At 25.4% G+C, this 26221-nt stretch overlaps 1 protein-coding gene across 1 annotated transcript in view; it reads left to right on the top strand.

Annotated features, from left to right (window-relative positions):
* Positions 1 to 5878: 5878 nt before the first annotated feature.
* Positions 5879 to 26221, top strand: part of LOC145849684 (integrin alpha-6-like) — a 30357-nt gene continuing 10014 nt past the window's right edge. The window contains exons 1-15 of the mRNA XM_082954699.1: positions 5879 to 6052; positions 7098 to 7234; positions 8053 to 8196; positions 9363 to 9454; positions 12792 to 12858; positions 13614 to 13733; positions 17405 to 17583; positions 17657 to 17721; positions 18342 to 18454; positions 21202 to 21292; positions 22582 to 22684; positions 23003 to 23101; positions 23617 to 23760; positions 25244 to 25387; positions 25825 to 25975. Coding sequence (XP_082810825.1) covers positions 5888 to 6052; positions 7098 to 7234; positions 8053 to 8196; positions 9363 to 9454; positions 12792 to 12858; positions 13614 to 13733; positions 17405 to 17583; positions 17657 to 17721; positions 18342 to 18454; positions 21202 to 21292; positions 22582 to 22684; positions 23003 to 23101; positions 23617 to 23760; positions 25244 to 25387; positions 25825 to 25975 — 1814 coding nt within the window. The 5' untranslated portion in view covers positions 5879 to 5887. The remainder of the gene's footprint in view (positions 6053 to 7097; positions 7235 to 8052; positions 8197 to 9362; positions 9455 to 12791; positions 12859 to 13613; positions 13734 to 17404; positions 17584 to 17656; positions 17722 to 18341; positions 18455 to 21201; positions 21293 to 22581; positions 22685 to 23002; positions 23102 to 23616; positions 23761 to 25243; positions 25388 to 25824; positions 25976 to 26221) is intronic.

Here is a 26221-nt window from a genome sequence, read left to right as displayed (position 1 = left end):
GTTAAACTGCCAGCCTCCAAAATTCTTATTTTAGATTTTTTAATTTTATTCAAAAATTAAATTTATTCATACCACAATAATGCTTACATCAAACAAAAGGAATTTACTTAAGTTTTAGTTTTACAAAATTGCTGATAAGAAAAATAACCACCAAAACGGAAATATTAGCCAATATGGATTAAGACTGATTAAGAAAGTACGTAATATTTTAATTGAACTTTTTTTTTTCAAAAATTTTTGAAAATTAAAGAAGAAAAACAAACAAATAAAGATATAACTCACTAAATAAAGTTTAATAAAGTTATTACTGATAAATAGATTTATAAAAATAAAGCATTTTTTAATTTAAAAGTAGAAATGCTCTATATAAAATTTTAGCATTTTTAACTAATCTAACAAGAAAAAAAAAACAAGCCGAACATATTTTACATAGAATTTAATATCGATTTTTTTTTATAAATTTTATACTCGGTTTATATTGAGTTATTTTCTTTTTAAGTACGCACATTTAACTTCACTATGAGTACGCACTTTTACAGTAAAAACTTTATGTACAAAATGCATTTTTAGTGATATTTTTAAGACATTCTAATTAGTTATTATTTAATATAGTTAAATTTACCATATTAAGAAAACAAATAAACCAGTATTTTATAAGTAGGCAATTTAGAGCTAAGTTTAAAGTACATACTCAAGAGTGAGCTGTATACTGTATGATTGAAAATAACAATATAGACTGTTGAAATAAACGTTAACGTAGTAGAAACACTGTTTAAAATAAAATAAATTTACTTGATTGTAGTCCAAAACTAAGTATTTGGTATTTTTTTAAATAAACAACTGCTAGAAAACTATTATTAATTTTTGATGTCAATTAATAATAATAATAAAACAAATGTTTAAGCACTGCTTCGGTTTATTACCTGGTTTCGGTGAGCGTTAGCTGACCTTGTCAAATAAATTCAAAACAGTAAGTAACATTTAGACATTGGCAGTAATGTGAATCTGAACTCATTGATGCGTAAAAAAATAAATAAACATTAACTATTCAAATTTTATTTAAAAATACATAATTAGGTGAACTAAATATTAGTATTAATTAATAAATAAAACTAAAAAAAAACTAAATGCAATATAAACGAAAACACAACAAATTCTTAACAAAATTCTGAAAAAAAAAGTAACAGATGATTAAAATGCTATCAATATTTAAATTATTAGGTTTTTGATTCATTCCAATAAAATAATAAAAATTTGTTTCTGTGTCTGCAGGAACTCATCACTTCTGATCTTTTATTAATACAATTCTTATCTGCTTGAAGGATCTTTAATGCTTCTTTCAAGCATAACCTGCATGTTTCTACTCTAGGTCTTGATTCATATTCTTTTTCTAGTATTGTCCAAGTCAATTCAAAATTTTTATTTTCGTTTTTCAATGTGTGGATGTATTTTGATAGTTCAGTTGCTTGTTTGTATTGCATATAATTTCTATCTTCTGGGTTGCTATTTATTGTTGTTCTGTGGGTTGCCACTCTTTTTTTGAATTGGTTGGCGCTTAGACCAATATATGATTTGGTTGCATTGTCAGTTTTTACTGTGGCCTGGTATATGACATTTTTTGCTCTACAGTTACCGCCTTTCAAAGGACATTTCTCTTTGTTTCTACAGACACTGATGTCAATTAAGTATATTAGTTGGTAGAAAAATTTGAAATTTATAAAGTTCAATAGATCAGTGTGACTATCAAAAAATTTAAATAATATTTTTTTATGTTTTTAACAATAAAAGTTTAAAGACTTTACTATAGAAGATAAAAGTCATACATTTGTATTGAAAATGAAGAAAAAGTGTAAAAACACGTTAAAACAAAAACTTTAAATATTTTTGAACAACGATTTAACTAATATTTTGAGCCAGATTGTTTTGGTTAGATGTTCTTTAACTATGTTTTTAAAGCTTTTTTGCTTAAGATCGTTTACTGTAGTTTTTATTTCATTCAATAAAAACTACATTACATATTAAAATCTCTCTGCTAATACAAGTAAATAAAAGCTAAGTGATTTTATTACTTAAAAAATTGTTTATAAAGTCTTATTTTTTAGATTTCTGTTCATAAGTCTAGTGTAAAACTATTCAAATAATGTGTTTAATTGGCAAAGTAAGTAACATTTTGGTTTTATAAACAGGGTATTTGTTTATAACCCTTTATATTCTTACACCAAATAATTTGTTAGTTACTATAGAGCTGTGGACTCTACTAATAAAAAAGGTGAACATAAACATTTTTACACATTTTTACAAGTAAAAGGTTTTTGTATTTCTCTAAATTTATGACCAACAATAAATATAAACAATACATTTCAGTACAAAGTTAAAATATGCTTTTTTTTATCCTATTATTAGGTGTATTTAAATTAAATGATAGTCCTTATTTTTTCCTTAGCATTTTAGAATATTAAGTTTGATAGTTTGTAGTTATATTTTCAGTAGTATTAAGAAAGTTACTAAAAAGATGAAAGAAAACTCAAACATACGAATTACGAGCTACTAAACAAATTGGCCCTCATAAAGTAAAAACAATTTAGAAAAATACCAAAAATGTTAACTTACGTGTTTTTTTTAATTCCGTTTTTATTTCCGTTAAAAATGTTTTTTTACGGAAATACTACAAGGTGAAATCTAAATACGTTTAAAAACAACTCTGATAAAGCAAACAAAATTTCAATAAAAGTCAATATATTTCACCTATAATATTTAGCGCAAAACCTATTAAGTAAAATTCAAAAGATATGTTTTGACTAAAGTAAACCCTGATTTTAAAAATAAAACAATTTCAAAAAAAGCCAAAATATCTCAACGATAAAATGATTTAAAAAACAACAGAAATGCAAAATATCTAAATATAACATGATAACAAAATCAGCCGTGGTACGATAAACGCAATATCGAAAAAATCCAAAATGTCTCACATTCCGACAATTCCGCCCTCCACTTTACACACGGTGACATGTTTGAACGAATTTCACGCTTCGCTGGTTTTCAACAACCTTTTTCACTTCTCTCGAATTTTACACGCATCAGCGAATTTCGACGAGATTTTTTCTCTCGTTTCTCTCAAAGTAACACGGTTTGTTGCAGCAGAACAAGTCGATTTGCAATTGAAATTAACATGTTTCAGTTTTTGATTTAAGTTTTTTTTTTCTTTTATTTTGTAACTGTTCATGAAACACGATTTGATAAAACTTGTTTGATTGTTTTTTTAATGAAATATTGACGAGTGTTAGTTTTTATTAGCAATTATTACTTAAAGTTAATTTGTTTTAAAACAGTTATTTTTAGTTTCATTGTAGCTTTTTAATTTTAAGTTTAATATTTTTTACTTAACAGCGTAGTATTTACATTTAAATCATTTTTTTTACGTTGTAAAAGTTGTAGGTTTATTTTTGAATAATGTCTTATTTAAATTTAAAAAATAAACTTTAACTTTTTTAAGATTTGCAATTGAAAAGAATGTTTAATTTTTTAGTTGCTCAGTTCTTTTTATTTATAATTTCTTTCTGCCTATCGAATTTTTTTTTTTTTAATTTTTTAAAAACTTTAAGTCGATTACTTGGTTTGTGTTTCGATTTAATTTGTTTAGTTAAACATTATCTAATCTTTATTTAAACTTGTTCATAGTTTTCCGAAAGTAAATTTAAATTTGCAGACCATAATTTGTTTAAAATGCTGACAGCTAAGTTCAAGTCAGAAAACATATTTAAGCTCTAATTATTTCAGTAAGTAACATGCTTACAAAAACTGTTTTGTTTATATTATGTAAACATTTGAAGTAATGTTTGCATAGGTTTTTTTTTAACTTGACTAATGTGTAAAATAAAGTTTAAATTATACAATTTTAAAACAATATGAGTGCGAAGCATTTAAAAATAGTTTGTTTGCAAGTCATTCAATGCTCTACTTCAAACATAGCTTGCTACATTCATTGCTACTCACATTATTTTACTTGCTTTGTTTATTAACTAAAACAAATGTTTTAATTCTATTCTTATTTCAACATACACTGCTTATTTTTATTTGATAAAATTTTCTTAGTTATATAAAACAAAATGCCTATTCAAGCATCCGAGTAAGAGAACTGTTTTTGTTGTAGTCTTATAAAAGCTTATTTATTTAAGTGTTTTTAGTAAGTTCTAGCATTTAATAAAAGGTTAAATGTTTGGTTTTACTTTTCACGTTTTTAAGCTATAATTTGATGTACTTTTTAAAAGTTAACTACTAGCTGTTGTTAATTATTTTTAATACATTTAACTTTTCCATTTTTAATTTTAGTTTTTAAAGTAATTTTAAAGTTTTAAAAGTAAATGAAATGCATGTTTTCTAATTTTTTTAAGAGTTAAAGGTCAAAAACTTATTTCTTAAATTTTCGATATGTAACAAATACTGGCTTAAAATAAACACTAAACCCCTTACTGAATTTTACTAAAACTAATTTAAAAGTTTAAAACTTGTAAAATCGTATTAAAATTAAACCTGCTTAAAGGTTTAAACATTTATGTTGGAACAAAACTTTTTTCATGATACACAACAATATTCTATTATAGTAATTTAAATTTTAGGATAAAATGTGTTTTTATTAGCACATTTCTAAAATTTATCGTTTGTAGATTTATTGTTTATCGTTTGTAGATTTATTGTTTAATTAAAAAACGTTTACTTTTACCAGTTTCTTTTTTTTTAAATTTTTTTGTGCTTTATAGTTATTAAATTAAATAGGCTAGGAAAACCAAACTTCAAAATAACTAAAACTATTTCGTTTAACTAAAACAGTTATACTTTCATTGATGAAAAATTTAGTACATTGCATTTTATTTTTGTCAAACTAAACACATTAAATGCTGATTATATATAAAGAATAATTTTAAAATTTGTTTAAGTTACACTTCATCTAAGTTTAGTAAACATAAAAGTTATTTCAACTTTGAAAAAGTAACAGCTGATACCGTATATAACACTTTTGTTAATTTTTATGATACTTGAGACAGTTTAAAACAGTTTTTGAATTCATCTTAACTATATGCCCTCAGGCTGAAACTAGATTAAACGTTATTAGTATGCAATGGAAAGCTCAAATGTTTTTAGTTCAAGAGTTAAACTATCAAATGTTATTTAGTTAGTTGTTTTAGATTTTATTTTCCAGGTTTTTAAAGTCTAACATATATTCATGTTAAGTTGCTTAATAGATTAAGATTTAATTTATACTTTTTTTATGTTAAGTATTGGTTGCAATTGATTGGCTTTATGCTTTTTTTTAGTGCTTAAAGCTTTGTATTTAGTTTTGGAAAGTTAGTTTCACAGTTTGTTTTATGAAACAGTTTTCAAAGTTTATTTTTCGTCTTTGAATAGCTGATTTATTAAACTTTGTTTAGTGTACAAATTTAAAAGTAGCATAAAGTTTTATTAAAGTTTTAATTAATATTTCAATTGTATTAACTAAGTTTGGAATACTTGTAATATAAATTTATCATTATAAACTTGTATATATATCACCTCAGAAAACTTCTCTAAAACTGTTTTATAAAAAAAAACTCAAAATTAACAAGCAAGTATTTTAATCAGTCAATTTATCAAAAACTAATTAGTTTAAAAACACAAAAAAAAAATTGAAAAAACTTAAACGTTAATAACTATGCAATATCTTTTTTTAGTAAACGACAAATAGTATTCATTCGAATAATGCTAGAATACAAGTATGTTAGAAATATTAAACATTTTATTTCAAAGCGAAAAAAATTAAAAAAAAAATTTAAAGTCAAATCAAAACTTTACCAAACTTTAAAGCCAATGATAAAATAAACCAAACACTTTTCCAACAGACAAAGTATACAAAATGAGGTTAAGTTTAAATACGTTGTTCGTGACGTCACTTGTTATCATGACGTCACTTCTGTTTCTGACGTCGCAAGGCTACAATTTAGACGTAGATGATCCATTCGTGAGCAAGGGACCCGAAGGATCTTACTTTGGACTCTCAGTAGCTCTGCATACTTTGAATGTTTGTTTGATTAATTAATAAAAACTTCTTTAAATATTTTTTTTAGTTTTTTTTTCGTCTTAATACATTAAATGTTTATCTAAATAATTAAAAATTAATTTATTGAAAATACAACCAAAAAATTGTTTAATTTTTCAACTAAATTTATGTCAAAACTATTTATTTTGGGCTTTCAATTGCTCTAAATACATTAAATGATTGTTTGATTAAATAGATAAAGTAATTATCTTATATTTTTTTATTTCGGGCTTTTAGTTGCTATACACTACGTATATTAAGTGTTTTTCAATTTAGTGAATTATTAATTAACAAATTAAAAGAAGTATAGATTTATAATAGAATTGTTATTACAGACATTAGTTTTTTTGTTTAAAAAATAATTAATAAGCTCACAAAAAAAGTTGTATTATCTTCTTAACATGATTAACTAAAGTGTTATTTTTATTTTTAGTACACTTTAAATGTTTGTGTTGTTTTTTTTTTGAATATTTAAAAAAAATTCTTTATTTACGTCGGCTTTAAATGTTATATGCTCTTTTTATAAGTACATTATTGTTTTAATGTTATAAATTTCAAATTAAACCAATGAAATTGTTTTGATAACTTACAGCTCAGCATCAATATGATAAATAAATTTTAATAACTAATCTTGTTTAGAAATTTAAGTTTTGTTCATACATTGCATTAAATTTTGATAATAATTTTTGTTTTTTTTACTTTTTTTTTGGCCTTTTACCATAGTTTTATTTTACAAATCGATCAAAGTACTTTTGATAACTCACTTTTAATCCCTAAAAACACTTTTAAAAATCATTTTACATGCATACGCTTATAAAACTTTTTAATTATTTGAAAAATAAATACTTTTATTTCTTAGCATAAAAAAAAACTCTGCTAAAAACAGTTTTAAACATTTGCTGTCGATATTAAGTTGTTTTTTTTTTTCATTCTATAGACTAAGAAGAAAACACATATGGGAACTACTATGCTCTTAATAACTATTTATTATAACTTTTAAAAACTTATTTGTTGTTATTTATCACAGGTTGATAAAAGCTTCAGCTTTCAAGACGAAAACCCGCCGCCGGTACCTTCGACGAATCCGGCGGACAACAACGTTCTGGTCGGTGCACCCATGGACCAGACACCGAAGTACAATTTTCCTACTGGATCCATGTACAAGTAAGTAGATATATATATGTAAACAATTAAATAGTAATAAACCCATGGACCAGACACCGAAGTACAATTTCCCTACTGGGTCCATGTACAAGTGAGTTGATTGTTTAATAACTAAATAATACTAAACCCATGGACCAGACACCGAAATACAATTTTCCTACTGGATCCATGTACAAGTAAGTAGATATATATATATGTAAACAATTAAATAGTAATAAACCCATGGACCAGACACCGAAGTACAATTTCCCTACTGGGTCCATGTACAAGTGAGTTGATTGTTTAATAACTAAATAATACTAAACCCATGGACCAGACACCGAAATACAATTTTCCTACTGGATCCATGTACAAGTAAGTAGATATATATATATGTAAACAATTAAATAGTAATAAACCCATGGACCAGACACCGAAGTACAATTTCCCTACTGGGTCCATGTACAAGTGAGTTGATTGTTTAATAACTAAATAATACTAAACCCATGGACCAGACACCGAAATACAATTTCCCCACTGGATCCATGTACAAGTGAGTTGACTTTTTAATAATTAAGTAATACTAAACCCATGGACAAAGCACCAAGACACAATTTTCATACTAGACTTTATCTTTTATTAATAGTTTATTGGCAACACAAATATATGCACACATTGGTCAAATATTTTGATACATTATTCCGAGTAGATGCAAAAGTGAGTATAATGCATGATATTGGTTAATTACTGAACAAACTATTGGTCAAATGTCTAAGTAATTTTTTACAGTGAGTATGTATGAGCAAGTAGTATGTTTTTTAACAAAATTATTTAAACAGATGTGACGTGTCGATGGAAAACTGCGAAAGAATGGACCAAATCGAAACTTCCGACCCAGGAAATCAGCCCACTGGGGGTCAGTGGCTAGGTGTCGCTGTTAAGTCGCAGGGAAAAGGAATGAAGGTCGCCGTGTGCGCTCACAGGTTAATTTATGTCATTAAAATAAATATTATTTTAATGTTAATTATTTCACTTTGGTAAAGTTAACGATAAAGTTTGAAAATTCAAAATTGTGATGGTAATAGTTTCAGTTAAGCAAATTAATTAATTTACTTTTTTTTTTTTTGTAAAAGTTATTATGGTAGAGATGAAAATCCAGTCGTTAGTTTTAATCAAATAGAATATATTTAGAAATTTAATATTGCAATGGTAATAGTTTCAGTAAAGTATATTAATTAATTTATTTCATGTTTATTCTAAGAATTATTATGGTAAATCTGGTAGTAGCTTTTCACAGTTCCGTTATTTTATTGTATTATAAAATTCAATATTGTACAAGTATAAGTTATAAGTTAGTTCAGTTATTTAATGTTTTTTTGAAGTGCTATTATAAAGAAAATGTAAATCATGTCAGTAGTTTTTCGCAGTTAAAATAATAAAAAAATAAATATTTTAGTACTTCAATTTTATTTTACTACAAACATCATTTTACGTTGTTTATGTTAATGAAGTCAAAGTAAGTTATAGATTTCTATGTTCACAGGTTATCTATTGAAATTAAATTGTATATTAAAACACAACTTTTAGTGTTTGGGCTTTTAGGAAAACCAGCTAATTTATTTAGTATTTCTTTTATTAAATGTTTTCTTTGATGGAAATGTCAGGAATATCACTTTTATATCTGATACTTTAGATTATTTTTTTTTGTTGAAATGTGCTGTTTTTGCTAGCAGGTTATCTTTTATTTTTCTATTTTTACTGCTTTTAATAAAAAGGTTATCAAAAAAACGTTTGTCGTGGCCAAAGGTTGACATTAAAATTTAAAAAGCTGGTCTTAGAAATTAAACAGATTTTTAACTTTAATAAATAATTTTTGAGTTTCGATGTAAGTATAAAGGATATATAACATTTAAAATTATAAACTAGCAAAACCTTAAAACAAAAATTAAATTTGAAGCACAAAAACGTTGAAACTTTGAAGGCACTTGTACTGTTTGTTTTTGATAAGAAAATACATTATTACAAACACCAGTAGCCCTTTGAATTGAATATTAAAAACTAGAATCAGAATATTGATTATTATTTTCAAGTTTGAGTTAAAAAGCTAGAATCTAACATCTAAAACTTAAATATTGCTTTTTATTTCCAGGTGGTCAGGCTACTCTAATTCTAGCGGTTCCAAGTACTGGGAATCTCTGTTCGGTAAATGCTACGTTCTCGACAACGAACTAAACGTTGAAGGTAACTTAACTAACTAATATTTTAGTTATATATATATATATAGAATATGTGTCAGACTACAAAACTAACCTTGATGATTAAAACAAGTTTACAAAATCGTTTAAAAAGATTTTAAATTTAGACAATAAGTCTCTTGATAATAAAAGTTTTTTTGTGAAGTCTTTATTTATTCTCATAAAGCCTGTAAAACAATAAATATTTTTACCAACTCTTACATTTAGAACAGGGGTGGGCAACGTACGGCCCGCGGGCCGGATCCGGCCAGCAGAGTGAAAATGACCGGCCCCCAAACCTTTTTTAATTTTAAATGGAATCCGGCCCGCGGACAACATTGATCCGGCCCGCAAGTGGATGATCCGGCCCGCTAAGCATTTTCAAGATTTATATAAAATCCGGCCAGCCAATATAATTATCACAAAACTTGTACAAAACCTTTTTTGAAGTATTTCATTAAACAAAACTGTAAGACTTTGACCCTGAAAACGTTTGTTAAAATGGTTTATTATTTGTGGTGATAAAAAACTATTTTATTATAGTATCTTGTTCTGTTTTAAGTCAGTTGAAGTAATCCTTTCTCAAATTATCAAAAGCAATTGTTTGCTAAAGTAACTTTGATGATCTTACCTACCATAATGATTTCATAAAACATAGGCGTGTAAAAAGTTGTTGTCTTTTTCAGATAAGTATTGAGTTGTTTAAAAGTAAAAAAAAATATCTTATTAAACATCGACAAATTTTCTAAGTCAAACTGCTCAAATTTAAATATTTTTCAAATGTTTTAAGTTTAGACTACAATTTGCACTTTTTCTGCTATTGTTTTTTCATTAAGGACTTTTTGATTAAATATATGGTTAAGTTTAGTGATGACCAATTGATGACAATAGTTTCACTTGATAATAAGTTTGGTCGTCGTTTTGCAGACTTTTAACAATTAAGTGAAGAATTTGACATTATTTCATCACCGTCGACGTTTGACACCGAAAATGTACTTAGTAATATTGTTAGAACTGTTGAACTTTAATGTGGCAGTACACAAAAAGAAAAGTTCAAAACTGAAAAATTGACAGATTTTATGAATTACTTAACAAGTCGAAGTTTGTTAATTTAAAAAAGATGACAATGAAATTATTTGTTCTGTTTTGGTCTACATATTTTTGCAAACAAACATTCTTAACCATGTATATAAACAAAAGTAAGCTGCGTTCAAATCTTACTGATACCAATTTTCAGTCATTACTGAGAATAACTACTTCAAATAAACTTCCAGATTTTAAATAACTTGTTTGTTGATCCAAAAATGTCTCATTGACTTCTTTTTAGCATAATTATTCTTGCTAAATTCTTTAAACTTGACATTAAAAGTATAATGTGACAGTTTTATGTTTTAGTTTTTCGTTTAGTAATATTTTCACTAGTGAAATCGACCTTAATCTTAAAGTCTATTAAACTAAAAGGTTTGTTATGCTAAAAATACATATTAATTTCTTTTTTGTTTAAATATTTCGTTATTTTATGTTAGTAAACTTATTAAAGTATTTTGGGTGCACTGTTTGATAATAATATTTTTAAAGTACAGAACTTGGTTAAATTTCGTAAGTTAATTTAACTATTTGATATTTGAAAGTTTATAAAAGTGTTAAAATTTCAAGCCAAAGTAATTTGTTATCTAGGCTTAACTGTTTTTTAAATAAGTTAATAAGAAAATTTGAAATCAAACATGTAATTTTTATTGCTTTTATAAAATTTTTAGATAAATTTTATGTATAATTGATCGAGCTAAAGTTTGTCAACTTCTAAAGATGACCATGGAACTAGTTGTGTTGTTCGATACTTCATACATTTGAAAACAAACATTTCCGACAATAAACATTAACAAGGATAAGCTAACTTCAAACCTAATCGGTGTTTCAGTGCACTTGCAGATTTTCCAAAACTGTCATGCAACTAGATTTAAACAACTCTAATACATGATCAACCTTAAGTGTTTCATCGAGATCTTTTATTTATTTTTTTTACTTTTTATGGTAAAACTGTTTATTATATCAGAATTATTTTTTGTTTTGTTTCTTTTATACATGCAAAAAAATGTAATGAATCTTCTTTAGCTTAATCAAATTAAATAATCGTAGTTTAATATTGTATTGTTTGTTAACTTTTGAACAAATACTATCAATATAAACTCCAGGTAAGGATTTCCAAAATTAATTAATTTCGAATAGTTAGCATTTTTTTTATGTTTTAGCTTAAAATGTTAGGCTCGAGTAACTTTTAGTAACCAAATTATAATTTTTTAGGACTAACTATTATTAATTCGGTCCAGAGTTATAATATATATATAATTATGAATACTTCACTAAATTTAACATAAAATTTCATACTTGAGAACCTTGGTAATTAATATATTGATTCAAAATTCTGAAATACCCGATCAATAAGCATCTAACCGGATCCAAATCTTTTTGAAATTAGCTTCCATTCGGATCTAGATCTTTGTCTAAAATTAGTATTTAGCCGGATCCGGATAATATGTTTAAAGTGGGATCCGGATCTAAAAAAAGGATCCAGCTGAATCCAAAAGATCACTAACTTGAAATGATCCGGCCCGCTGAGGACTATATTTTTCTGGATCCGGCCCGTCAAATATTTACGTTGCCCACCCCTAATTTAGAACATGAAACACTTATTTTACTCATCAAATCTGAAACCGCCAGTATTCGTTTTGTACTAGTTTTCTTTTTTAAAGTATTAAGGACTTCAAGTCAAGTTTAATTTAAATAAAATACAACAAACTTTGGTATTCACGAAAAATCTTTGGTTGGATATTTTTGTTGTTCTTAAATATTTTAATTATTGACTTCAAAAAACAGAAATAAATTTAAATATGAAAACAAAAACAAAAACAATATAAATAATAAAAAGTATATGTAATATATATCTCTGTTAGTATAACATACTATATATATGTTTTATTAATACCAGCTTATTATAACAAACATCTCTCCATTGTCAAAACAGACTGTTCTTTTATTTTTTTTATATCAGTGTTAATTATTTATTTATCTCAACAGATATCTCTCCTCTTATTTTGATTTATTAATAATTATTATATTTGATTTATTAATAATTTATTAGATTATTTGATTTTTTTATAATATTAAAAATTTATTTATTTTTACAAATATCTCTCCTGATTGTCATAACAGACTTTTCTATTCTTTTTTATTATTTTTTACAGATATCTCTTCATTTTCATAGCAGACTTCTTTTTTTAAATTATTTTTTTTTACAGATATCTCTCCATTATTTAAGTTCTTTTTTCAATTATTATTTTTCACAGATATCTCTCCTCTTATTCCTTGCTCTCAAAATCAGGAAGGAGTTGCCCTCAAAATTGAATTTCACAAGTAATTTATTTTTATTTATTTTTTATTTTGTTCAAAATTGAATTTCACAAGTAATTTATTTTTATTTATTTTGTTAAAAATTGAATTTCACAAGTAATTTATTTTTATTTATTTTTATTTTTTTCAAAATTGAATTTCACAAGTTATTTATTTTTATTTATTTTATGTTTCATATAAATCGTTTTTCACAAGTTTCGTTTTGATTACTTATTAATTTCACAATTTATTCATTTAGTTTTCTTAAACTTGTTCAAAATTGAATTTCACAAGTAATTTATTTTTATTTATTTTGTTAAAAATATTGCTTTAAAAGTTTTGTTTTGATTATTTATTAATTTTAAAATTTATTTATTTAGTTTTATTTTAACTTGTTCAAAATTGAATTTCACAAGTAATTTGTAATCATTTTTTTTTTGTTCAAAATCGAACTTCACAAGTTTTGTTTTAACTACTAATTGATTTCACAACTTATTTTTTTTTAATTTCTTCAAAACAAAGTTTCGCGGCCAGTTTGTTTATTTTACAATTTTTATTAGTTTAACTTAATTTTACTTCTTGCTTTGCAAATAAACTATTACAAAAAACAAAGTATTAAACACCTATAACCAATAGTACAATCTATTTATTTCTGTCTTTCAAGTAATAAAGTTTTACTAAATATTTACAAACTGCAGATACTGCCAAGTGGGAACCTTGGTTGCTTGGGGTCTCCAGATAAAAACCCCCTGATTAGAAACTAATACTTTTTGTTACAGGTACTGCCAAGCTGGTACCTCGGTAGCGTGGGGTCACCCGTCAGATAAAAACCCCCTGATGCTTATGGGTATGCCCGGAAGTTATTTTTGGCAGGGCGCCATGTTTGCAAAAGATATGGGGTAAGTGCTAAGTTTCAAAAAACATATATAAATTAAAAATTTTAGTTTTGTTTGCTAAAGATATGGGGTGAGTGTAAAATTCTAAAAAAGTTTGAAAAACAATTTCTTTAAGTCAAATATTAGGTGGATGAAATGTACCATTAAAATTCTTTTTTTATAAAAAGGCAAGACCTGGTCCAAAACTTTTGTTTTATTCTCCAAATTTAAAATTTATATACAACACAGGATTTAAACTTTAAAAGTTTAAAAAGAAGGTTTAATTTTTTTTTACAATTCTATCAGTTTAACAACCTTAAACTATTTGTGAAAGTTTCATTTGTTTTTAAAACTTTTCATAAAAAAATTTTAGACTTGCTTCTTCCTAGTTATAGCAGTTTACTATCGTTTAATATGAATACTATAAAAAGTTTTTGAATCATTTAAATATAAATACCTTTAAAAATTTTTACTCTAACTTATTTATACCTCATCGCAAACACTTTATAAAACGTTTTTCATAGTGTCTTAGTTACTTTAACAATTGTATTTCAATTGTATTTCAATTATACTTAAAGTATATAGTATAAATTAGAAAACTAGTATATAAAGTCGCGAACGTAGTTTAAATTTTTCATAAAACTTTGGAAGTAAGCAGCTGGAGAACTGCTCTTTAAATTTCCTACAGAATTAATTATTTATAACCAACTTGGCTCATTTTGAAATTTAAGTTCAAGTTTATTTAAAACGCTTTTATTTTGTTATAAAACTAGCTTAAATTTATTAGATTGTTTTAATTTGTTTTATGTAAAACTTACCCCCTTGTTTAAAAAAGTTTTACTTGTTTAAAAAACCGGTTTTAGATAAATTTGCTAAACAATTTTAAAGGATAATTTTACTAAATTAAACTTCTAATTTATGTCAAAAACTTTTATTTTGTAAACAAACAAGTTTAAAATTAATAGATTTCAATTTGATGTAGTTGTTTCTAATAAAAACCTTACCTTTTTTAAATAAATTAGTTTACTCATAATACTAGTTTAATATGCTACATACTTTATTTATTTTTTGAAACAATTTTTATTTTTTTAAATAGATATTTTTCTATAAATCTAGTTTTAAAGTGCAATTTTTTTTAAATTCATTTTCAAAAATTATTTTCAAGTAGTACTTAAATGTTTCGTTGTTTAATTGTTTAACTTAAATCAATCTTTATACTACTTGTTTTTTTTAAACTTTTGATCTTTCTTGTATATATTAAATGTTTATGTTTCTGTTTTTAAATTTAAAAGTTGTTCTAGACCTAGAGTAATTAAATTCTTTAAAACTATTTTTCACTTTTTTGTTTAAGTTATGCAATGTTTTTTTTTTTTTCTTTTTGAATTGCATGCCAAATACTTTTAAAAGAGTTTTGTTTGAAACTATTTTAACAATTTTTTTTCAAGTTTTTCAAATTCTATTTTAAACAAGTATAAAGTAAAACGAATATCTAACAATAAAACTGTTATTAAATAATTAATTTTTTATTGTTTTAATCTAAATCTAATAAAGTACTAAGTTTATTTGAAAAAAAGTTTTTTCTTTTGACAAACTAAACCTTTATTATTGATATAAGTTTAATTTTTGTATTATTCACTTGCGTTATTAGAAAAAGAAGGTATATTTATTAAAAAAATATTTGGTTTGAAATAGACAAATATTATTTTTTTCATTAGTAATTGTTTTCTGTTTTTTTATTCCAAACATAAAAAACTTACAAACACTTTTTATTTCTGATTCAAAAGCTCTTAAGGATCTTCAATATTCTAATTATAATACGTTAAATTATTTAAATTTTATCTTTAATTATTGATATACGATACTTTTTTAAACTGTTTTTAGAATTGTAAAATATTTTGTTTACTTATACGATACCATTAAGAGAAAACTAAAAAATCATTATTAGATAACTTAATTTTTTTTAGTCTGAATAACTTCTATCAAGTTATCTATAGACAACCTTTAAAAGTATTATACTTACTGAGTAATACTAAATCTAATATTAACCAAAACACACAATTGTAACATTAAAAATTTAACAATAGTTTTGGATAGCTTTTCAATCAATTAGATTACTAAATTTGTGCAAAATGTTGTTTGAATTGTATATAGAAAAAAAATATTATAGACAGATTAGTAAACATGTAAAAGTTTTTATTACACTTTTGAGTTAATTTTGAACATTAAATAAAATTAGCTATCACTATAAATTTATTCGTAGTAAGTATCAACAAGTTTTTATTATTATTACAAGTTTCAATCAATCTTTGTTACAAACTAAAACAATTATACATAAAAAACAAAACTTTTAAATCTATAATTTCTTATATACTCAATAAAAAGAAATTCTGATATGGAGACCTTTGTTTATTTTTTATCTATCGGTTTACAATAAATATTTGCAAATTGAAGTTTATCAATTTACAGTTATTGTTTTTACAGTCTCGCAAAGTATTTTCTTAATTTATTCTTTGTTCTTTTTAACAAAAATACGAATCGCCTAAATATTGTGAAAACAATAGTACATTAAAATGCAGATAAAACGCAAAGATTTTTTTTCATAATTGGTTTTTTGTTCTTTCTAATAAAAAGAACCGCCTAAATATTTTGAAAATTTTTATATAACAATATGCAGTTAATATAAAACTAGTTGCTATCTGCAAACTGGAATGAACAATCTGTTTTGACAAATTTACTTTTTAAGTGCTCAGCTGTAAAGTCAAGTGTTTTAAGTATTTCTCTTTTCAGCTTACTCATTTGCTTTTGATCTTGAACAAACTTTATAATACTGCATTTGAACTTTATTACTAAATCTTTTAATAACCCTTTAACAAATGCTAAAAAGTAATGAAATATTAATAAATGTTATTTTAGATTAAGAAATATTTCTATTTTGTTCAAACTTAAAGTTGTTAGAACAGTAAATTAGCTATAAAACTAGCTCTTATTTAAATATTTTTATCCTTATTATTAAATTTTATTATAATTGAATAGTAAGATTCATACTTCAAAGCTAATTTTTCTCAAAAAAACTAGCTTTTATTTTTCAGTGTCCTAAAAGTATCAGACGACTTTTTATATATAAGATCTAACAAATAACCTTAAACTAAAGATTAGTTGACTGATAACTAAAATACACACTATTAAAAGTGTTAATGAAAACATTTTTGTATATTTGTTTAAACACTTTTAAGTATAAAATTAGTTATAATCAACAGCCTTTCAAAATACTTAAAAACATGAAAACATACTCATTTTTTCAGCTGATCCTTCTTAAGAAAAACGGCAAATTTAAAGTAAACTGCAATAAAAAAATCTGTATAAAATAATAATAATCATAACAAAAAAATTGTTAGACTTTAAATTGAAATAAACAATTTTTTAGCCAGAAATTCTTCGAAATTGACGGTGAATCTTACGTCAACCATGAACTAATTAAACAAATAAATGAAATTATTGACTAGAAAATATAAATAAAAAAGATTACAATGTATAATAAACAAAATTGTATATCTAATCTAATCAAAAACATGTTTCTAGCCGGAAACTCTTCGAAATTGACGGTGTACATGAACCAATTAAATAATTCACTAAAAAATATAAATAACATTACAATTATGTTAAAAAAAGTACATATGTAATCAATATTTTTGCAGTCAATCGTTCTTCGGAAACGACGGGGCGTCCTACGTCAACCGGGAGTTCTACAACGAGGACACCAAGTCCTATGACGTCATAACGAGAAACTCCTACCTGGGTTTCAGCGTGACGTCAGGCGTCATGCTTGAGGGGTTTTACGTCAGCGTGGCGGGGGCACCGAGGGCCAACGGGACAGGTTTGTTTTAATATTACAAACATGTATATATATATATATATATAAACTTATGTCACTATACATTGTAAAACAGGATTCGCGGTTGTTTTTAACTCGACAAAGTCGGCATACGGGTCGCTGAAAACTGAAATGCATCAGGTGAGTTTTAGTGTATAACATATGTATATATATAACAACACTAAAGATTAACTATCTGTATATTTATATATATTAAATGCATCAGGTGAGTTTTAAACATAATACAACACATACATATCATTAAACATTTAATAAATTACTTCATCTATTACTAAATTAAAGTTTTTGTAGGTGGATAATAATAGCATAGTTGTTATAGTAGTTTATTATATTTTAATAAATATTTATTTAAAGTGAGTTTCAGTGTATGTATATATGTACATTTATGTTTATTTTTGTTAATAAAAGTCTGGAAAAGATCATCCGCACTTAGTGACCACTATACATATTATTGATAAAACACTATGGTTTATTTGACATATTTGTTGCTCTTTTCTAATAATGAAATAATTCATTAGCCCGTTTATTAGATATAAAGTAGCATAAAACACGTATGTGTTTTATTTTTTGAACATATAAAAAAAATAGCAAAGAATGATCTGTTACTAATAAAAATTAAAAGTAGAATCACACTTGAACAACCGTTTTTTTATTGTTCTAAACGAATATACTAGCTTTTATTTGCAGACATTGCAATTATATGTATACTTACAAACCATTTAACCTCACTTTGTTTTCAGATATTGATAGGAGAGTTGGTGGCATCGGCTTTTGGTTACGCAGTAGAACTTGTCGATATAAACTCTGATGGATTAGATGACCTCATAGTAGGAGCTCCTCAATACTACGACAGGTAATTATTATGTTTGTAATATATACATTAGTTATTTAACTCTGATGGATTAGATGACCTCATAGTAGGAGCTCCTCAATACTACGGCAGGTAATTATTGTGTTTGTAATATATACATTAGTTATTTAACTCTGATGAATTAGATGACCTCATAGTAGGAGCTCCTCAATATTACGACAGGTTATTATTATGTTTGTAATATATACATTAGTTATTTAACTCTGATGGATTAGATGACCTCATAGTAGGAGCTCCACAATATTACGACGGGTTATTATTATGTTTGTAATATATACATTAGTTATTTAACTCTGATGAATTAGATGACCTCATAGTAGAAGCTCCTCAATATGACGACAGGTTATTATTATGTTTGTAATATATAAATTAGTTATTTAACTCTGATGAATTAGATGACCTTATAGTAGGAGCTCCTCAATATTACGACAGGTAATTATTATGTTTGTAATATATACATTAGTTATTTAACTGTGATGGATTAGATGACCTCATAGTAGGAGCTCCTCAATATTGCGACAGGTAATTGTTATGTTTGTAATATATACATTAGTTATTTAACTCTGATGGATTAGATGACCTCATAGTAGGAGCTCCTCAATATGACGACAGGTTATTATTATGTTTGTAATATATACATTAGTTATTTAACTCTGATGAATTAGATGATCTCATAGTAGGAGCTCCTCAATATTACGAAAGGTAACTATTATGTTTGTAATATATACATTAGTTATTTAACTCTGATGGATTAGATGACCTCATAGTAGGGGCTCCTCAATACTACGACAGGTAATTATTATGTTTCTAATATATACATTAGTTATTTAACTCTGATGGATTAGATGACCTCATAGTAGGAGCTCCTCAATATGACGACAGGTTATTATTATGTTTGTAATATATACATTAGTTATTTAACTCTGATGAATTAGATGATCTCATAGTAGGAGCTCCTCAATATTACGAAAGGTAACTATTATGTTTGTAATATATACATTAGTTATTTAACTGTGATGGATTAGATGACCTCATAGTGGGAGCTCCTCAATATTACGACGGGTTATTATTATGTTTGTAATATATACATTAGTTATTTAACTCTGATGGATTAGATGACCTCATAGTAGGAGCTCCTCAGTATTACGAAAGGTAACTATTATGTTTGTAATATATACATTAGTTATTTAACTCTGATGGATTAGATGATCTCATAGTAGGAGCTCCCCAATATTACGACAGGTAATTATTATGTTTGTAATATACACATTAGTTATTTAACTCTGATGAATTAGATGACATTATAGTAGGAGCTCCTCAATATTACGACGGGTAATTATTATGTTTGTAATATATACATTAGTTATTTAACTGTGATGGATTAGATGATCTCATAGTAGGAGCTCCTCAATATTACGACAGGTAATTATTATGTTTGTAATATATACATTAGTTATTTAACTCTGATGGATTAGATGACCTCATAGTAGGAGCTCCTCAATATTACGAAAGGTAACTATTATGTTTGTAATATATAAATTAGTTATTTAACTCTGATGGATTAGATGACCTCATAGTAGGAGCTCCTCAATATTACGATAGGTTATTGTTATGTTTGTAATATATACATTAGTTATTTAACTCTGATGGATTAGATGACCTCATAGTAAGAGCTCCTCAATATTACGACAGGTAATTATTATGTTTGTAATATATACATTAGTTATTTAACTCTGATGGATTAGATGATCTCATAGTAGGAGCTCCTCAATATTACGACCGGTAATAATTATGTTTGTAATATACACATTAGTTATTTAACTCTGATGGATTAGATGATCTCATAGTGGGAGCTCCTCAATATTACGACGGGTTATTATTGTGTCTGTAATATGTACATTAGTTATTTAACTCTGATGGATTAGATGACCTCATAGTAGGGGCTCCTCAATATTGCGACAGGTAAATATTATGTTTGTAATATATACATTAGTTATTTAACTCTGATGGATTAGATGACCTCATTGTTGGAGCTCCTCAATATTACGACAGGTTATTATTATGTTTGTAATATATACATTAGTTATTTAACTCTGATGAATTAGATGACCTCATAGTAGGAGCTCCTCAATATTACGGCAGGTAACTATTATGTTTGTAATATATACATTAGTTATTTAACTCTGATGGATTAGATGATCTCATAGTTGGAGCTCCTCAATATTACGATAGGTAATTGTTATGTTTGTAATATATACATTAGTTATTTAACTCTAATGGATTAGATGATCTCATAGTAGGAGCTCCTCAATATTACGACAGGTAATTATTATGTTTGTAATATATATAATAAATATACAAATTCTGATGGTTTAGATAACCTCGTGAATAGTGTCTTACAATAAAATGATAAGTACCTAATCGGTTTTTTTTTTTTGGTTACTGAATACTTTTAACCAAACCTTTTAATTTTGAAGATGCTACTCTGTCAATTACCTTAAACTGTCTTTTACATTGTAACTATATAATGAGAGTGTATGATAAATTTTAGTTAACTTAATTTACATAGCATAGTTTTACACGTTTGAGAAAAATTTTCTTAAATCTTATTTCGATTAAATTAATTTTTGTTAATCCTAAATTAGTAGATCAACTTTATTATACTGTGAGTTGTAATTTACTCATAATGACTGAGTTTAAAATAGTTTAATAAATAAATATAATTTCAGGGATAACAATCAAGGGGGTGCAGTTTACGTTTATATGAACGATGGAAGTGGATATTTTTCAGATAAATACACACAAAAGTTAACAGGACAGGTATATGTTTATTATTTATTTTATTACTTATTTTTAAATAAGATATTCTTCTGATAGATACACACAAAAATTAACTGGACAAGTAAATATTATCTTATAGTTTACTATTTAAATTTAAATAAGTTACTTTCTGATAAATACAAACAGAAACTTACTGGACAGGTGAATAATTTTTTATAGTTTACTAATTAAGTTTAAAAATGATATTTTGCTGATAAATACACACAAAAGTTAACAGGACAAGTAAATATTGTTTTATAGTTTACTGTTTAAGTTTAAAAATGATACTTTCTGATAAATACACAAAAAAAAATTACGGGACAAGTAAATAATTTAAAACTATTTGCTGTTTATGTTGAAATAAGATACTTTTCAGATAAATACACACACAACTTACTAAACAAGTAATTATTTTGTTGTTATTATGTTTAAACAGAATGTTTTCTACAAAAAAAATACACATAAAAACTTACTGGTCTGGTAAATACTTTTAAATGTATTGTGTTATTAATGTCTAAAAATGATATCTTCTGATGTTTACACACATAAACTTACTTAACATATGCATACTTCATTTATACTTTTGGTATTAAATTATAAATATGATATTTTTCTCATAAATATACACAAAAACTAACTGTTCAAATAAGTTTGTTAATTGTTTTAAAAAGAAAAATGTTAAAAGATTTTTTTTTGATAAGCCAACACAAACTTTTACTGGACAAGTAATATTTTTTGTTATTTTAATTTAAATGAGCGTTTTATTGATAAACCTACATGATAAACTTACTGGTCATAATACCCATGTTTATTATTTTATACTATTTTTTTTTAAATTAACTGTTTCATTAACACTCGTATCAAATTAGTTAAGGGGATAAAACTAATAAATTATTACCGATAACGTTAAGGGGATAAAAGTAGTTTTTAAAGTCGAATGACAATAAATTGTATCATTTCTAACTTGAGGAGATGGTTTAGATCATAATTTATCAGTGATAAGATTGACTTCAAATAATGAAAATTTTGTAAATTGAATCAGAATTCAGAATACCTAACTACTTTGGAAAATGAAACTAACATATATATTATTTTACGAATACTTTTTATAGATTTAATTAGAAATTGGTTTGTCTATAATAACTTTTGAATTTTAACTGAGATATTACTAATTTATGTTTTTAATTATATAGATTATAGCAAATACTTTTAATGACAACAATATCAACTCAGAATTTTCAATTGGAATATAATGTACTTTATGATACTTATATTATTTATTTTTACAGATCGATTCAGAATTTGGAGGTTCACTTATAACTTGTGGCGATCTGGACGGAGATGGTTTCGTTGAAATTGCGATTGGAGCTCCTCACGCTGAAGGGGGTAAAGGTAAATTAGTTAATATGTTAGCATGTTTATATTTTTATATATAAGTCTTAAAAAATGTGTACAACCCATGTTCGTCTAAAAAAAATAACAATTGCTGAAGAGGTTAAAGGTAAATTATATTATTTATGTTTGTTTTTGTTTATTTACATAAATTTACTTGTATGATATGTAAATAAAATACTAATATCTCATCGCTGTTTAAATCTTATTTATATAGTAAGATACACTAAATATAGGCATAACTTAATTCAGTATAGCAATTATAAGACTAACAGTTAGTATACAATTGCATATATTAATAGTTATTTTAAAACACAGGTATTGTGGAAATATACAGTGCTTCACCTTCAGGTCTACTCGAAGAACCGACACAGACTTTAAGGGTACCGGATGTTCGAGGATTCGGATATTCTTTAGGTAAGTAATAAACATACCTATTGTAAAAATGTTGAAATAACAAACGAGACTTTTTATATAATTTCATAAAATATTGCTGCTAAAAACGGTGATGGTAATTAATATAAAAGAATATGAATAAGAGACATGTTTATTAATATATATAATTCACGGAAACATGTTATTTCATTATAAAGTTTGTTTATATTAAACAAAATACGTTCTTAGTATACACTTATTTTTATAACTTTAAGATAAAACATTTATACCAAACAATATAACTGATTTTGACTCAAAGTAATTAAACCTATTTTTTTTTACTTCTAATTACATATATATATATATATATATATATATATATGTTAAACAGAGATACCTTACTAGTATTTTTTTTGCTTTAATAACGAATAAATTAAAAATGTGGAGACAAAGATGTTGACGAAAACTTTATGTTTTGACTTCAAAACATTATATCTAAGTATTTATCAGAAATATTTCAATCTTTATTTTATATTTAATAAATACTATACATTTAGGTGGAGACCAAGATGTTGATGGAAACGGATACCCGGACCTGGTAGTCGGATCCCTCAGTGACAAAGCTGTCCTTTTCAGGAGCAGACCCGTGGTTAAAGTGAACTCTGTTATAACCAGCACCATGAATGTGTTGTCCTTTCCAGGTATTACATAAATATGTATATTAAACTAAAGAGTTTTGTTACTACCACCAAGCATGTGTTGTCATTTCCATGTATATTTATTATATAAATATGTAAATTAAACTGAAGAGTTTTATAACTAAGAATGTGTTGTCCTTTCCAGGTAGATATATTACACAAATATGTATATTAAACTAAAGAGTTTTATAACTAGCTCTATGAATGTGCTGTCCTTTCCAGGTATATATATTACATAAATATATATATATTAAACTTAAGGGTGTTAGCACTAAGAAAGTGTTGTCCTTTTTGGGTAGTTATGTTTCTTATTAGATACTATTAAAATTATTTTATTAAATTGAAGAATGTTAGCACTAAGAAAGTGTTGTCCTTTTTGGGTAGATATGTTTCTTATTGGATACTATTAAAATTATTATATTAAACTAAAGAGTGTTAGTACCACGAATGTGTTAACCTTTCAAGATAGATATTTTTTGATCTATTATAATCTTCTTAATACAAAAAAAATTATAACCAGCGCTAAGAATGTATTTTCATTTCTATGTAAAGAGTTTGTTAAAAACAAACGTGTTTTGTATAGTTTATATTTTAGTTAACAGTTAATAACAAGTACCGAGAATGTCTTGTCTTTTCTAGGTAAAAGTAATAAACTGTTTTATATTTTAAATTATTTATAAACAAAGAGTTCTTGTAACATCAAAAAACTTATGACTTCCTGTGTATTTCTATTTTGATAACAAGTACCAAGAATGTGTTGTTCTTTACAAGGAAGATATTTGTTATAAATATATTTATTTTTATTGTTTATATTAAAGTGAACAGTGTTATAACGCGAAGAATGTATTCTTATTTACATGCTGCAGTTTATCAAAACAAATTCTTTTATATATACATATTAAAGTGAATAGTGTTTTAAAGTGAATACTTAGAATGTGTTGTTATTTCCGGGTAGATTTTTGTTAAATTTTACTTTTCTTTTACTTTTTAAACTTCGGTTTATAATTGATTTTTTTAAGTACTATTGAGTAAATTTAGTACGTCATGGCTAGTATAGAGAATATTGTTCTTTTTTTTCGTTTATGTATATTAAAGTGAACTCTGTGATAACAAGAACAAATAATATTGTAAATAAAGATCCTAAACTGATAAAACCAATTGGTTTGAATAGTGTGTTAAATGGTATTGTGACATTACTTTTACCTAAACTCATAGTGAATTTTATTTTCAAATTGTTAATCTTTCGTATTACAACTTACTTCTAAAAAGTTCTTTAACAACTTCCAGAATGAGTTCAACTATTAAATGTACTATAAAATAATCAACGTAAAATAATAGTTTGTAACAAAACATTTATAATGAATATATTTATAGGATCAGAGCCGTTCGAATTAAAAGTATACACTAAAAGTCCAAAAAAGTAATCAACATAGAATAATTTTTTGTGAAATTTTGTTTTAAAATTTTTTTTATTTTCTTTATACAGGTTCAGAGCCCTTCGAACTGAAGGTGTGTATGAACTACACGTCGATAGAGAAGTACAATCAGCCGATAAAAGTAAATTACACTCTTCTGTTGGATTCTATTAATTACGTGAATGAGAGAAGAGTCGTTTTCGTTGAACATCCAAGTGAGATATATACATATTTGTTTTTATCTAAGGTTCTAGTTAAAAGATTGTTAAAAGTTAACCAATTTGATTTAATCATACACATTTGGAAAATCTAAAAGGTTTTTTAAATGTAATCTTAAAATCAACTATACTTATTTTACGTAAGCTTGTTGGTTTAGATATTATTTTGTTTTGCTTTGTATTAAAGTTTTGAGAGTAGATAACTTTTCTAAAAATATTACCAGTTACAAGCTGGTATTTACTTTGATAAAGTAAAAATGTTTTACAAGATTTTTATTATAGCTATTAGACCTATGTACTTGTGTCATTTTATTTTGCTATAAATGTTGATAACTTAACATACGAGCTATAGGATTTTTCTTTTGATCAAGACTATGATTAAAACTATGATTAACACAATATAATAATGACAAATAATTAAGCTAATTTCACAGGTCAAGACAAGCATATGGCAGTGATTGATATAAGCGGACAGGGAGTAAACAAATGCGACACTGTTAAGTTGAGAGTCAAAAACCAGATTGTTGATAAATTGTCGCCCGTCAACGTTAAATTGACCTACGACATCAAGGAAACCCCTAAGAGGTTGTTGAAAGTTTACATAATAAATTGTATATTTTTAATATTAAAGTATGTTTAAAATTTCTTGTGAGAAAGCATTAACTGATAATTAAAGTCAGCTAACACTTTTTATTTTTACTGTCGTTTTACTTGCAAACTTGCAGCTTGAAGTTTTTTTGTTATTTTCTTACTAGCTATGGTTTGTTTTTTGAAAATGATTAAATGATAAGTACTCACAAACTCATAAAAGTCAACGTTTTTATTGTAAAT

This window comes from Thalia democratica, chromosome 2, assembly GCF_965202585.1.
Source record: "Thalia democratica chromosome 2, ktThaDemo2.hap1.1, whole genome shotgun sequence".
Classification (NCBI taxonomy): Eukaryota; Metazoa; Chordata; class Thaliacea; order Salpida; family Salpidae; genus Thalia; species Thalia democratica.
The sequence above is the reverse complement of the archived record's forward strand: the minus strand, read 5'-3'. Positions and strand labels throughout refer to the sequence as shown.